Here is a 16,270-nt window from a genome sequence, read left to right as displayed (position 1 = left end):
GAACTTCATTAATTCGAAATGGCATTCACAACTAGCAACTAGCAACTAGCAGAGAGTGAATGACTCCTACGCACTAGTAAAAAGAGGTTCAACCCCAACGGTTGTGTCCAACCGTTGGGGCTGGTCGCACAAGCCCTAACGGTGTTTAACCGTTGGGGCAAGTTCTTTCGGCCAAAAAACAGAACAGGGGGAAATTTCTCCCCTTTATTTTGACGAAATTTGAAAAAACAAAACAAAAACCCCCCACACCTGTCCCGTTCTCTGTCTCTCTCACACATCAAAAAACTCAAACCCTCGTTCTCCTCTTCTTCATCCTCACGATCTCAAATCTACTCCCATCTCTCTCGCCTACAGGCCTGAAGACATCATCCCCAAGAGCAAAGCCGGCCAATACCACAGAGTAACGTCTCAAAACCCTAATCCTCTCCTTTTCGTCGGTTCTTCTCTTCTACACTTTAATTTTTTTTATCGACAATGTGTGATTTCAGTTGAGAACCGTTTGGCACGATGTGATCGGCCGCCACTGCCCGATCTTTGCGGTTAATCGTGAGGTACGATTGATCAGATTTTGTAATCGGGGTTTTTTTTTCGTTTATAGGGTAATTGATCAGATTTTCGAGGTTTTTTTCGATTGTTGCTGATTATTTGAGTCTAGATTGATTAGCTTATTTGTGCTTAATGTCTGTGAAGATGTCTTAAATGAAGAGAAATGGGAAGATAAAAAAGTTGAGGTGTTTTGAGGGAATTTTCAACTGTTCACTGAGATTGAGATTCAAGGCTTTGACGCACCAAAGCCCTGCATATCTTTATTATCCTTGGTGATACCTTTAGCAATTGACTGTTCAAAAACATTGAAAATATTGACTGCTGCTGCCATTTTGTATTATCTTGCTTTGCTATTACTATTATCAGTTGCCAGTATCCTGAGAAGTTTGTTATCTGAGATTACAATTACACGAAGAAAATTTCATTTCCAAGGGATTTTGGTGTGGTTCTAAAACATGAAGGCAAAAGGGTTTATTAACAAGTTGGTGATTTCCAATTTTTTACGACGAAGTTGTAGTAAATAAATGTATAAAGCCTCGGCTATAAATTTGTTTGTAGCTTTTTTGGCTAAGCTGCATGCAATATATTGTGTGGTCCTATTGATATTGTAACTTTTGAAGATTTATTGAGAGTGCCCTTTGCTATCTCTATTCGCTCCATATATACATGAGTAGAGTAGCGGCCATCCATTTACATCATACTACAAGCAAGTCTGACAAATTTCTCCGTGTTAATCATATAACGGTGGGAGGAATGAGCCAAAGATGAAGTTTCCTTAAATAGGAGGTAATGTTTTCTGCTTGAATTAAATTTGAGTCAATATAAATATTAGCATGTATGTACCTTCTGGTAATAAAAAACTTGTGCAAATCAAGTTCATGTTTAATTTATATCGAACGTGAACTAATGTCAATTTACCGAACTATGATAAAACGATAATGATTAATTGTGTTGATATTTGAGTTTATACAAATATTACATGTATGTGCCTTCTGCTCATAAAAACATGTCTAGATCCCTATATTCTCATCACTAAGAATTTCAAAGCAAGCACTGCAATAACCCAATCCGTGACAAGTCTGCAACAATAAAAAGTTACGTCATAAAGAATACTTAATTAGCCGATAAATTTTATGACCTTGTAAAGTTTTATAAAAATTAGGTGCTACTCTGTTTGCAACAATGTCATGCTATCCTGAGTATAATATATTGTAAGTTTATGTAGTTTTTTTTTATATTTGACATTTTGAAATCAGATACTTACATATCTGCTCACTTTTTCTTCACTTCTTTTACCAGTTCAATAATATATCTTACGCTTATAATTTACAGCTTTGAATTGTGAAAAAGCTCTAAGGAGCTTTCTGCTACTGTACATTTTGTTCCACAAGTAACTAGTAGACAACATATGAAGTATACATTTGTGTTTGCACCTTAATTTCTGTTCTATACTATATCTGGAAAGGCACTTTCATTTGGAATGTTTGTGTAACAAGATCTTTTAGAAAACTCCCCCCTGTTTAATTTTTTTCTCCTTCTCTTGCAGTTTCTTTCTATAGGGTCTGACATATGTTGGGGCTTCTGCAAGACTTCTATATTGTTGGTATTAGTAATTTTCTTTCAATTAACTTCTATACGATTTGTTTGTTTCCTGGTTTTCGTAGTATATATCTTTTCTCATTGCTACAGACTTTATAATAATTTCTGAAATAAGTGTGTTTACAATTTTTCTTTTTCCAAGGATAATTTGTAATTTCGACACCAATTGAGATTGAACTAGAACGAAATAAAAATAGGAGAAACCATTATGCAGCTTTGTCGGAAGAGAGAAAAAAATGAAATAAGAAGAAAACAAAGAGAAGCTTATTATAACAAAAACAAAAACATAAGAAAAAAGATCAAGAAAAAGAAAGCATAATGTTTAATGAGCACACAGAATGCCACCAGATAAATAGAGTAAGAAAATGAAAATATGACAAAGACAACACTCATATATTAGATACTATCTTCTTGCACCTATTTGTAAAACTGTTGCACAGGATTTATATTTACATATAGGGTTTATTTTTATATGCGGCTCACTGTTCTAAGATAAAACTATATGTATTTGAACTATTCGAAATATATTCATTCACATGAAGAGAATAACTTCCATTTGAACTTCTAAGATAAAACTATATGTATTTGAACTATAAATTTTGTTGAAGTAATTTATAGGTTGAGTGATCAGCCTCATTTACATGCAGTATGTGCCGTTGTGTGATTAGTTAAATTTTGTTCAAGAATACGATCAGTTGGTGTCTCAATGTGCACCAGATGACATCCTAAAAATGAGAAGCTTATTTGACCGGGCTCTTACTGTTGCTGGAGTGCATGTGGTTGAAGTCGGCAAGATATGGGAAGCATACAGAGAGTATGAACAAGCGATCTTTTTGACAATTGGTGATGACAATAATGAGGTTAGTTTCATATGTGAATATATGTCAGTATACTTTGTAGTTTAAACAGAACAAAATTGTTGATCACTATACTGTTTTATCTTTTAGGAAAAATCAAAACAAATTGATCGGATACGTACTTTATTCCATCAACAACTATCTATTCCCTTAGTGAATTTAGAATCAAATTAGTTAATTACAGGCTTTGGGAGGTGGAACAAGGGAACACTGGCGATATGAACTCAGGAATTGGATGGGGTCCCTGCTAATGTTGTCTTTGCATATAAAAATGCTTTGGAAATGTATAATGCTCGAAGCATGTATGAGGATCAACGGTCTAAGAGTATAGCTCACATGGCTTAATTTTGTATTCTCACATACATGTATATTGTAATCTTTTGTAAAAGTGAGGGACGCCTCACTTCAGAAAAGGCTCGCTCTCAATATGAGAGGTGTAACCATGTAACTCTTTGCTTTTAAATGAAATCTTAGCTTGGTTGGAAAAAAAAAAGAATCTCGTCGCAAATCATTTAAATTTGGATGTATTCTTCGTACTTCTGTTGGTCGAACTCGTATTCGACCACCTCTTCAACCGGGATCTTAATCATCGGTTGTGATACGACGGCCTCGGCAGCGAGACCGTTAGCTCCCACTGTGGTCGCCAGCGTGTTTGGGTCAGAAATTGCTGTTTTCATTATTATCGAATCTATTATAACTTTAACCGTTGCAATAAACTCAAATAAATAAAAAGTCGATCTTTTTATAAGATATTCTTACACAATAAAAATATAAGATTACAATTCTTTCAAACAACACACAATAGGTGTTTATTACCTATTGCTTTGCATGGGATCTTCGCCTATGTCGGGGATTTTAATATCCATGGACCGCCTTAGATCTGGATCCGGTTAATGGAAAATTGGGCAGAGCTTCGCCTTCACCGAGGGAGTATTTGATTGAAGCGTTGAAATCGACCAAGCGAAATCAGTAGCTTTTTTTGAGATTAAGACAAAGCCTAATCTCAAGGAACGGACGTACGAACTTCAGATCCTTCGAATAGCTCCTTCTTTATGCTGGAGTTCGCCGGAATCTCGCTAACCCTCGCTGAAATTCGTGACTCTTGGCTCTGGAATTCGACAGCATCTCCTCGTTTTGATAATAAATCGCCTCTGTGAAATGAGCCCCTTAGCTTGTACTCATAGGCTTCGGTTGGGGGTTTTTGGATAAGAATGAGTGATTTGGCCTTATCTTCAGTCAATAACGGATTAACCATGTTTAGAGATAGGATTTAGGTAGTTAGGAACCTCTGGAACTGAGAAGATCTCGTGAAAACCCGTCGAAACCGCCATAACGTGTTTTCGGGTCAAAACTACACGAAACACACCGCTGACCCGCGGGGGGCGCGGGTCGGTTCGGTCCGACCTACGCGGACGCAGGGTTTTGACATTTTCGCTGAGTCCTTTGGTGTTTTCCGATTTTTTCGGGACTTGTATTCTTCACTGTTTTACATAATTGATCGTCTTGTTGAATTGTACGTTTCGTTGTAGGACTGACCGTCGAACGCGCGTTGGTTGACGTGCACATGTTGATCGATGCGCATGAACTAATTGATGTGTGCGTGTTGATCGACGCATGTTGGTTGACGTGCGCATGTTGATCGATGCGCATGAACTGATTGATGCGCGCGTTTTGATCGACGTGCGCGAGCTGATTGACGTGCGCGTGTTATCCTACGCGCACGAGCTGATTGACGAGCGCGTGTTAACGAACGCGCACGAACTGATTGAGACACGCGTGTTGACCGACTCGTGCGAGCTGATTTGACGAGCGTGCAGACCACTCGGTTCGCCACTTCGTTTCCTACTCGCGTTGGCGTCAGATAATCCTCTTAGACTCAGATATCAACGTTCGTCGTCTTTTCTCTGTTTCGAGCCGTATTCGGGGACATATAGGTAATTTTTGACACCTACAATTCATTCCTTAGTTGAAGAAGAACATCATTTTACTTAAAGTTTTGGAGGCAGCAGGCTATAGGGTGACCTTGGTCGATTCACGTTTGAAGGTCACATTGGGGTCCATGATTGTGATAAAGAGCATCAGGAGGAATAATTTGTATTATTTGATTGGAGCACGGTGTTTGATAGAGAGCTGACGACTTCTTTGGATTTAGCTAGACTGTGGCATTTATTGAGGCTGAGTTATTTAATTGATTATGCCGTGCATGGTTTTTTGAGGAGTGCTTTGACCTGCAGATTGAAATCCTTTGAGCATATTTGTATGAGCAAGAAGACCGATGTGGAGTTTGGCACTTCTATCCATCGATCAAGGCGTCTTTTAGGTGGTGTTCAGTCAGGTATTTGGGGGCCTTCCAAGAAGGTATCATTAGGAGGTAATCGGTATTTGGTTTCCACAGTTGGGGATTATTCTAGGCATTGGTGGGTTACAACCAGGTCCCGTTGGTATGAAGTCCTAGAAGTTAATAACAATTGGAAGAAGTGTATTGGTGTGACGCCCCTGGGTTCACACAAGGCTGCAGTCCGAGGTGAAATCAGGAATGTTAAACCTGCCATGCACCACACCGTGTAATAACATGTTTCACCATCACAATTACTATCTCTCTAGAGGAATCAACAATAGGTGTAGGTACAAAGCAAGTAAAAGGTTTTACAATAAATACTTGATGAAATGATAGAACATCAAATTAACACATCTCCTCAACCAAATAAACTGGAATACATAGTCAAAGACTGAAATGAATAATAACAATCTGGAGATCTCAACATGTCTCAAAGTACATAATATCTGATGTAGGAAATAAAGCTCACAGACTTTACAACTCTAGAACATAAACTTCTTAAGTCTAAAAATGTCTCAAGTGGAGTACAAAATAAAATACATCTAATAAGAGGATAAATAGGCACTAGTAAGGGTCGCCCTCATCCTGTGACTCTCCGGGCTCCTGGCTCGTTACCTGAAAGGGGGAGGGACAACGAGCGTCAAAGCGCTAGCGAGCAACATCACAACCAACCCCAAGGGATAGAGCTTGTTGTATATGAAAATACAGTTAATACATAATAATATAAAATTATTTGTCCTAACAACAATGGGTTTTGGTATTTAGGAAATTACAACACGGTACGTCGAACAAAATAATCCAAACAAGGAAACCCTCATGTATATACCTTATATCTCAAATTGTAAATCCCTAAATACTAAACCTGAGGTCTAATACGAGAAACAATAAATAAAACAAATACAAACCTGTCTCTACCGATAAATGAAATCATGACAAGGCCACCACAAGTGTCATGCAAACTCACATGAGTGTCATGTCCGAAAATGATTAAGTGTCCAAAACATAGACTATATAAATTAAACGTCCAACCCATAGACTGCATGAAGTAAACGTCCAACTCATGGACTGAATATAACCGTTGTCCAACACATGGACCGGATGTGACCGTTGTCCAACGCATGGACCGGATGTGACCATTGTCCAACGCATGGACCGGATGTGACCGTTGTCCAATGCATGGACCGGATGATAATGCATATCCAACACGAGGATTTAATAGCAATGCATGTCCAACACGAGGACTAAGTAAAGTGAATGTCCAACACAAGGACTAAAAGGTTATGCTTGTCCAACACGAGGACTGAGAAATGGTGAAAATATCATTGAGATACATAGTGAAATCTACCTATATCAATTCACAGTAAAAACAGTGGGAGGTCACTCCGGTCGACCGCGAAAAGAGCAGAAACAATTCTGCTCAGCAAAACACCCAGCGGTCGACCGCCTCGTCCTCTGCGGTCGACCGCGAAGCAGACAGAAGCCCAGTTAGGGTTTCTGTCAGCTTTGAACCACATACAAACTTGATGGTTTCTACACTATTATAAATCTAACATTTCTAATATGTCATATAATAGAAAACAACGAACTGAAATAATTAAAATCTCATCACCAAAGTCCCAAACACATGAACATGTATGATTTGAAAGTTTTAAATCAATAAAACAGAATTTACTCTTATTAAATTATTTCAGATCTAAATCTCAGGAAAACAAATTTGTGGGTGAGCTTTTAAAATCTGAAATACTTGATTTATGCATCATATACCATAATGATCTAGCATTTATACAAAAATACGATTTTAGGCCCAATAACACCGAATAAAAACTCAAATTTAAGCATGAGAACAAAATGGGTGAAGTTGGGCGAGATGTTACTCGCCTCTGATGGGAACAAGGGTTCTGAATCTGTAGGAGAACAATCCCCTTCGCTGAACACCGATGGATCTCATAAAACCCCACCGAAAATCCTTCAAAACGACCCAAAAATACCAAAATCCGAGCTAGGGTTTTGAGAAGAGAGAGAGAAGGGGGCTGAGGCTATTAGGGTTCAATAGAGGGTTCTGAGAGCTTCAAAACGAGTATATATAAGTAGGGTAACAACCGGATTTGGTATAAACAAAACCAACCCGAAACAGACTGAAACTGGCATCTGTACGCTGAACGGTCGACCGCAGTGACCACGACGGTCGACTGCCCAGAGTTCTGGGCCATGCTCAGACTGGGATTTGGTAAAAAGGTTGTAACTTTTTTATACGATCTCGGAATGAGTTGATTTAAGATTCGTTGGAAATCTATTAAAGAGACCTACAACTTTGGTCTTATATACTTTTTTAGATTCTAACTGAATCAGTATGCAAAACATAGAAATTCTTAACTGGTCAAAATTCTCAGATTATTACTATTTGCCTTTGTGCATGTTTTGTGTATTTACACTCATATATTCACAAATATACATTGAATTGATCTCTAATCAATTCCTATCATACTCAAACATCAAAATATATTATTTTTACCATATAACATATTTATAATTATTTATCACACTATATTCAAATTTTCGGGGTTTTACATTCTTCCCCCCTTAAAAGAATTTCGTCCTCGAAATTCGAAAATCGTACGCATCTCGCAATATGAACTTCTAGATGAACATATAGAAATATTTATACCTAACCATCTAAAATGGTAATATTCCCACTTGAACCCTACTCTAGTGGAAGTAGTACATCGGGTGAAAAATCCAAACAAGGAACCCCCCATATATATACCATGTGTTCCAAAAGATTAAGACTTAAGCAGAAATATTCACATTCTAGTGTTAAATGTAAATATAACCCAAGATGTAAACATAATATAAAACACATATAAACCTGTTCAAACAGGAGTGGGTAGGCGCGACGCATGTCCTCATCGCGCTCCCAAGAAACCTCCTCAACTCCTTTCTGGTTCCACTGAATTTTCACCCAAAGAAAAACAAAATATCCTGTTTCTAAATTTCTTGTCTTCTATAGCAAGTATATAAACTAGGATTTCAATCGTAGTCAAATCATCCTGAAGCTAAATCTCCGATGCGTTCAACACTCACTGCTGCTCTTCATCATGTAATTGTTTCTTGAACATTGAAGCATGAAATACTTTATGTACTCTGGACATCGATGCTGGAAGGTTTAGTCCATATGGAACAGCTCCAATAAGCTCTAAAATCCAGAACGGTCCAATATATCTCAGCTCAAGCTTTCTCCACCTTCCGAATCGCTGAACGTCTTTCATAGATGCTATTTTCTGTACAACTAACTCTTCAAATCTGAAACTCTAAATGTCCTCATTTCTTATCTGCATAGCTCTTTTGCTGACTCTGAGCAGCTAGAACATGTTCTCTGATTTATGTTACTTTCTCAGTAATCTATCTCATAAGCTCTGGCCCAAGCATTAAAATATCCTCCTGCTCTACCCAATATATAGGCGATCTGCAAGGCCTCCCGTACGATGCTTCATACGGGGCCACACCAATTATCACTTGATAACTGTTATCATAAGCGAACTCTATCAGTGGAATATGATTACTTCCATCTACCTTGAAAGTCAATGACATAAGCCCGCAACATGTCCTCCAACATCTGATTTACTCTCTCCGTCTGACCATCCGTCTGTGGGTAAAATACACTACTGTAAGATGAATATACTGCCAAGTGAATCTTGGATTCTTCCACAAGTGAGGAGTGAATACTGAACCTCGATCCGATACCATCGTGTCTGGGACTCCATGAAGTCAAACTATCTACCAAACAAATATCCTCGCATATGCCTCGGCGGTATAAGTAGTCCTTACTGGAATGAAATATGCTGGCTTCATTAGTATATCCATTATCATCCAACCAGAATCATTTTCTTTCTTCGACTTCTGCAACCCTACAATAAGGTTCATAAAAAGGTCCGCCCACTTCTATTTCGAAATGGGGAAAGATTGAAGTGTTCCTACCGGTCCCTAATGTTCCACCTTCACTTACTGACCGGTAAGACACTTAGCTATATACTCTGAAATCTTCCTATGCATATCACTCCACCAAACGTGTCTCTTTAGGTCTTTGTACATCTTAATTATTCCTGGATGTATAGAATCACGAATTCATAGTTCTCAATAAACTCAATCCACCGTCGCTGCCTCTAGTTGAGTTCCTTCTGGGAGAAAAGATACTTCAAACTCTGGTGGTCGATGAACAACTCAAATTGCACTCCATATAAGTAATGCCTCGTGACTTCAGTACAAATATCACTACTGTTAACATCAAATCATGAGTGGGGTAGTTCTGCTCGTGCACCCTAAATTGTCATGAGGTATATGCTTCTACCCTCTGAGTCTGCATCAAGATACCTCCTAAACCTACCAATGATGCATCTGAGAAAACAGCATACGCCCTGCCACTGCTCGAAATAGACAAAACCGGTACCGTAGTCAACTTAGTCTTTAAAGTATCAAAGGCCTTCTGGCACTCTGTGTTCCAAATGAACTGTACACCCTTCTTCGTAAGGCGTTCAAGTGGCGCCGATATTTTCAAAAAGTCTAGGATGGACTTCCTGTAATAACCGGCTAACCCAAGAAGCTCCAAATTTCTATCACCATCTTCGGCAGTTCCAAAACAAGAATTGCTGTAAACTTAACCGGATTCACTACCATGCCCTCTCTGCTATTGACGTGGCCGAGAAATCTAACTTCTAAAAACCAAAACCTGTATTTGCTGAACTTGGCATACAACTGGTGCTCCTGAAGAGTCTGCAATGGTACTCGTGTTCTGCCTCTGATCTTAAAAATATGAGAATATCAAACTGGCCCATGAAGGGAGGGAAAAACCCGGATCATCACATTCATGAATATCATGGGTGCATTAGTCAACCCGAATGGCCTGACTAGAAACTCTAAAGATTCACATTGAATTAGGAAAAACGGCTTTGGAAAAATCCATCTTCCGAACCCGCAACTATGATAACCAGAACGAAGATCAAACTTCGAGAAATACTACGCTCTCTGTGACTAGTCGAACAAATCATCAATCCTAGGTAATGAGTACCTATTCTGGATAGTGACCTTGTCCGGCTCTCTATAATAAATGCAAAATCTCATATTACCGTCCTTTTTCTTCACGAAGAGGACCGATGCCCTCCACGGAGAAAAACTCCTACAAATAAATCCTGACCTAACAACTCGTCCAACTGGGTCTGAAGCTCCCTCATCTCAGCTGGTGTCATACGATAGGGTGCACGGGATATCGGGACTGTGCCCAGCTGCAACTCAATATAAATCTCAACCTCTCACACAGGAGGTAACTCAGGTATGTCCTGAAAGACATCCTGATAATCTGAGACAACTCTAGTCTCCAATAAATCAGAACTCTGATCCCGTCACATCCCCTCATCGATGAACGCCAGGAGTGACTCCGCAAAGCGAATGCCCTGAGAAGTGGCCACAATCATCTCAGACCCATTGGATGCTCGCACTCTGACTATCTTCGTAAAAACAGTCAGAACTAATATGGCAGGATGACAACCAATCCATAACAAGGATAACATTAAACTCGGACACATGCAACACTATCAAATCTATAACAAACTCCGACTCACCTAGACTAATAATACACATCCTACAAATGCTCTCCAGAAGCGATACCCCACCTAAAAAGATGGAAAACCGATAATGGAATGTCTAGGGGCTGAGCTACGATTTGGAGTCTAGTCATAAAAGCATACGAAATGAAAGAACAAAATCAAAAATAAAGCTCCGTTCGAACCCTGATCATGCGGTACTGCTGAATAGATTCCGCTAGATAATGCAAATCTCCTGGATGATGCAAATATAGCCTGCTGACCATTAATCCTCGGATTAAAAAGTAGTGCCTCTATTTCCCCATTGTTGGCTGAAATTACGACTCTGAGACTGTCGTCCGTGACCTCTATCTTGCTGGCTCCCTGTTGGTGTACTGCGATAATTCTTTCGCTCTTTGTTCGATCTTGTTGTGATTGTAACATGTACTCTAAATTCTGTACTACTTTGGCGCTCTCGTATCATACTGTGCTCCTTTCTTATATTGTCCTTGTTGCTGGGTTAAAGTCATTCTCTCGCTGCTATAATTCTCTAGTTTTCGCAATAGTTCTCTTACCATTGTCATATTCACCATTCTGGTTTGCTAACCCAAGAAGCTCCAAATTTCTATCACCATCTTCGGCAGTTCCAAAACAAGAATTGCTGTAAACTTAACCGGATTCACTGCCATGCCCTCTCTGCTGTTGACGTGGCCGAGAAATCTTCTAACTTCTAAAAACCAAAACCTGTATTTGCTGAACTTGGCATACAACTGGTGCTCCTGAAGAGTCTGCAATGGTACTCGTGTTCTGCCTCTGATCTTAAAAATATGAGAATATCAAACTGGCCCATGAAGGGAGGGAAAAACCCGGATCATCACATTCATGAATATCATGGGTGCATTAGTCAACCCGAATGGCCTGACTAGAAACTCTAAAGATTCACATTGAATTAGGAAAAACGGCTTTGGAAAAATCCATCTTCCGAACCCGCAACTATGATAACCAGAACACTAGTCGAACAAATCATCAATCCTAGGTAATGAGTACCTATTCTGGATAGTGACCTTGTCCGGCTCTCTATAATAAATGCAAAATCTCATATTACCGTCCTTTTTCTTCACGAAGAGGACCGATGCCCTCCACGGAGAATAACTCCTACAAATAAAACCTGAGCTGATAACTCGTCCAACTGGGTCTGAAGCTCCCTCATCTCAGCTGGTGTCATACGATAGGGTGCGCGGGATATCGGGACTGTGCCCGGCTGCAACTCAATACACAACTCGACCTCTCACACAGGAGGTAACCCAGGTATATCCTGAAAGACATCTTGATACTCTGAGACAACTCTAGTCTCTAATAAATCAATACTCAGATCCCGTCACAGCACCTCCTCGATATACGCCAAAAACGACTCCGCAAAATGGTTGCCCTGAGAGGTTGCTACAATCATCTCGGACCCATCGGACGTTCGCAAATTGACTGTCTTCGCAAAGCAGTCAATACTAGCCTGGTAGGAGGATAACCAAACCATACCAAGGATAACAACGAATCTGGACATATTCAACGCTATCAAATCGACAACAAACTCTGACTCGTCTAGTCTGATGACATATTTCTGGTAGATAGAGTGGACACCTCTCCTAGAGGAGTAGATACTGACAACGGAATATCTAAAGAATGTGTTACAAGCTGAAGCCTATCAACGGAGGTATGAAAGATAAGCGAATTTTCTAAATCAAATTAGATCCGAGCTGAAAAGAAAATCAAGAATAAAGCTCCGTTCGAACCCTGATCATGCGGTACTGCTGAATAGATTCCGCTAGATAATGCAAATCTCCTGGATGATGCAAATACAGCCTGCTGACCCTAAATCCTCGGATTAAAAGTAGTGCCTCTCTTTCCCCATTGCTGGCTGAAATTATGACTCTGAGACTGTCGTCCGTGACCTCTATCTTGCTGGCTCCCTGTTGGTGTACTGCGACAATTCTTTCGCTTTTTGTTCGATCTTGTTGTGATTGTAACATGTACTCTAAATTCTGTACTACTTTGGCGCTCTCGTATCATACTGTGCTCCTTTCTTATTATATTGTCCTTGTTGCTGGGTTAAAGTCATTCTCTCGCTGCTATAATTCTCTAGTTTTCACAATAGTTCTCTTACCATTGTCATATTCCCCATTCTGGTTTTAATTTCTTCATTCACTACGGGTATATCTCCCTGCTTCACTTAGACTAGCTCTAACTACTTGTGGTGACTAAAATTCTCCCGAATAGGTGATAATTGCTACCCCATCAAAAATCTGGATGTTGTTGCTATCCTCCAGCGATGCCCTCAGTGCTGAATACATCTAACTTCTGCTTGGTACTGCTGACGGAAACAGATACACTTCTTGCTCCTCGAGTGTTGTAAGATCTTATTGCTAACGATGCCATGAAGTCGATCAAATACTGTGGAGCCTGCTGCGGCTCGGCTCTGCATGCCCAGCTCTCCAGGTGCGAGTTTTACCTCGACCACATCCTCGTTTTGATATTTATAATATCAAAAGGAGAGCTTAATTATCACAGTAAGTGAGATAATAAAAATATATATACAACGCATCACAATACGAATTCATAATACATAGTATTATATATATACACAGACACACACACACACACACACAACGTATCACAATACGAATTTATAACACATAGTATTCACGCAAATACCTTCAATCAACATAAAAATAGTTGTCATAAAAAAAATTCTCAAATTTTGAGACATACGCAGATATCGTCCTCACTCATATTAGGAAATCCTTACGGACTCTATACATGAATCCTAAGAAACTCTATCCTAGCTCCACGACTCGACACAGGATGATCCTAAGGATACTGAAACTAGAGCTCTGATACCAACTGTGACGCCCCTGGGTTCACACAAGGCTGTAGTCCGAGGTGAAACCAGGAATGTCAAACCTGCCATGTACCACACCATGCAATAATATGTTTCACCATCACAATTACTATCTCTCTAGAGGAATCAACAATAGGTGTAGGTACAAAGCAAGTAAAAGGTTTTACAACAAATACTTGATGAAATGATAGAACATCAAATTAACACATCTCCTCAACCAAATAAACTGGAATACATAGTCAAAGACTGAAATGAATAATAACAATCTGGAGATCTCAACATATCTCAAAGTACATAATATCTGATGCAGGAAATAAAGCACACAGCCTTTACAACTCTAGAACATAAACTTCTTATGTCTAAAAATGTCTCAAATGGAGTACAAAATAAAATACATCTAATAAGAGGATAAATAGGCACTAGTAAGGGTCACCCTCATCCTGCGACTCTCCGGGCTCCTGGCTCGTTACCTGAAAGGGGGAGGGATAACGAGCGTCAATGCGCTAGCGAGCAATATCACAACCAACCCCAAGGGATAAGGCTTGTTGTATATAAAAATACAGTTAATACAGAATAATATAAAATTATTTGTCCTAACAACAATGGGTTTTGGTATTTAGGAAATTACAACACGAGCGTAGGTACGTCGAGCGAAATAATCCAAACAAGGAAACCCTCATGTATATACCTTGTATCTCAAATTGTAAATCCCTAAATACTAAACCTGAGGTCTAATACGAGAAACAATAAATAAAACAAATACAAACCCGTCTCTACCGATAAATGAAATCATGACAAGGCCACCACAAGTGTCATGTCAAACTCACATGAGTGTCATGTCCGAAAACGATTAAGTGTCCAAAACATAGACTATATAAATTAAACGTCCAATCCATAGACTGCATGAAGTAAACGTCCAACTCATGGACTGAATATAACCGTTGTCCAACAAAACGTCCAATCCATAGACTGCATGAAGTAAACGTCCAACTCATGGACTGAATATAACCGTTGTCCAACACATGGGCCGGATGTGACCGTTGTCCAACGCATGGACCAGATGTGACTGTTGTCCAACGTATGGACTGGATGTGACCGTTGTCCAACGCATGGACCGGATGATAATGCATATCCAACACGAGGACTTAATAGCAATGCATGTCCAACACGAGGACTAAGTAAAGTGAATGTCCAACACAAGGACTAAGTAAAGTGAATGTCCAACACAAGGACTAAATATAAACTATACAAAGTGTAGATGTTGAATATATATATATATGCAAAAGATACACATAGTCTCATGTCGCACATGCCTCGATGTGCGGATCAGTACTTGTGTCAAAAGTTAACTCACAGGTATAGGTAAATCACTAACAATATAAATTGGTGTCAGATAGTCGAGGCGAACTCTCGAACGTGTGAAAAGTATACAACAAAACCAACAGTACCTAAAACTGTGCGGCGGTCGACCGCAGAGGTCACTCCGATCGACCGCACACAGAGCACAAAACCACTGAGCTCGAAACTGAGCGGTGGTCGACCGCGGAGGTCACTCCGATCGACCGTGAAAAGAGCAGAAACAATTCTGCTCAGCAAAACACCCAGCGGTCGACCGCCTCGTCCTCTGCGGTCGACCGCGAAGCAGACAGAAGCCCAGTTAGGGTTTCTGTCAGCTTCGAACCACATACAAACTTGATGATTTCTACACTATTATAAATCTAACATTTCTAATATGTCATATAATAGAAAACAACGAACTGAAATAATTAAAATCTCGTCACCAAAGTCCCAAACACATGAACATGTATGATTTGAAAGTTTTAAATCAATAAAACAGAATTTACTCTTATTAAATTATTTCAGATCTAAATCTCAGGAAAACAAATTTGTGGGTGAGCTTTTAAAATCTGAAATACTTGATTTATGCATCATATACCATAATGATCTAGCATTTATACAAAAATACGATTTTAGGCCCAATAACACCGAATAAAAACTTAAATTTAAGCATGAGAACAAAATGGGTGAAGTTGGGCGAGATGTTACTCGCCCCTGATGGGAACAAGGGTCCTGAATCTGTAGGAGAACAATCCCCTTCGCTGAACACCGATAGATCTCGCGAAACCCCACCGAAAATCCTTCGAAACGACCCAAAAATGCCAAAATCCGAGCTAGGGTTTTGAGAGGAGAGAGAGAAGGGGGCTGAGGCTATTAGGGTTCAAAAGAGGATTCTGAGAGCTTCAAAACGAGTATATATACCTAGGGTAATAAGCGGGTTTGGTATAGACAAAACCCGACCCGAAACAGAACTGACAGTTCGACTGCGCAGAGATCTGGGTCATGCTCAGACTGGGGTTAGGTAAAATGACTGTAACTTTCTCATACAATCTCGGAATGAGGTGATCTAAGATTCATTGGAAAGCTCTTGAAGAGACCTACAACTTTGATCTTATACACATTTCCA

The 16,270-nt window shown here is 39.6% G+C and overlaps 1 protein-coding gene across 6 annotated transcripts; it reads left to right on the top strand.

Annotated features, from left to right (window-relative positions):
* On the top strand, window positions 1,211-3,477 carry LOC109822761. 6 transcript variants are annotated; one of them, XR_002242259.1, is made up of 4 exons: window positions 1,211-1,332; window positions 2,093-2,149; window positions 2,863-3,005; window positions 3,093-3,477. XR_002242259.1 is itself a non-coding variant. In XM_020389007.1 (4 exons), exons 2-4 carry the CDS (start codon window positions 2,116-2,118, stop codon window positions 3,331-3,333), a joined length of 357 nt encoding a protein of 118 aa, XP_020244596.1. In that variant the 5' UTR covers window positions 1,211-1,332; window positions 2,093-2,115; the 3' UTR covers window positions 3,334-3,477. The 6 variants fall into 6 exon arrangements, 1 of the variants encoding a protein (XP_020244596.1); XR_002242258.1 differs by having other exon boundaries at window positions 2,793-3,005; XM_020389007.1 differs by having other exon boundaries at window positions 2,830-3,005; window positions 3,187-3,477.

The sequence above is a fragment of the Asparagus officinalis genome, chromosome 8 (genome assembly GCF_001876935.1).
Source record: "Asparagus officinalis chromosome 8, Aspof.V1, whole genome shotgun sequence".
Lineage (NCBI taxonomy): Eukaryota > Viridiplantae > Streptophyta > Magnoliopsida > Asparagales > Asparagaceae > Asparagus > Asparagus officinalis.
Note: the sequence above shows the minus strand (reverse complement) of the source record. Positions and strands in the feature narration are given on the sequence as shown.

What these genes read in the sequence shown, in the direction of transcription:
- LOC109822761 (XM_020389007.1), top strand. Translation starts at nt 2,116, where the DNA reads ATGTTGGGGCTTCTGCAAGACTTCTATATTGTTG. An exon ending in GCAAGACTTCTATATTGTTG is followed by an intron (nt 2,150 to 2,829) that starts GTATTAGTAATT and finishes ATTTTGTTCAAG; the next exon opens with AATACGATCAGTTGGTGTCT. An exon ending in TTGGTGATGACAATAATGAG is followed by an intron (nt 3,006 to 3,186) that starts GTTAGTTTCATA and finishes AGTTAATTACAG; the next exon opens with GCTTTGGGAGGTGGAACAAG.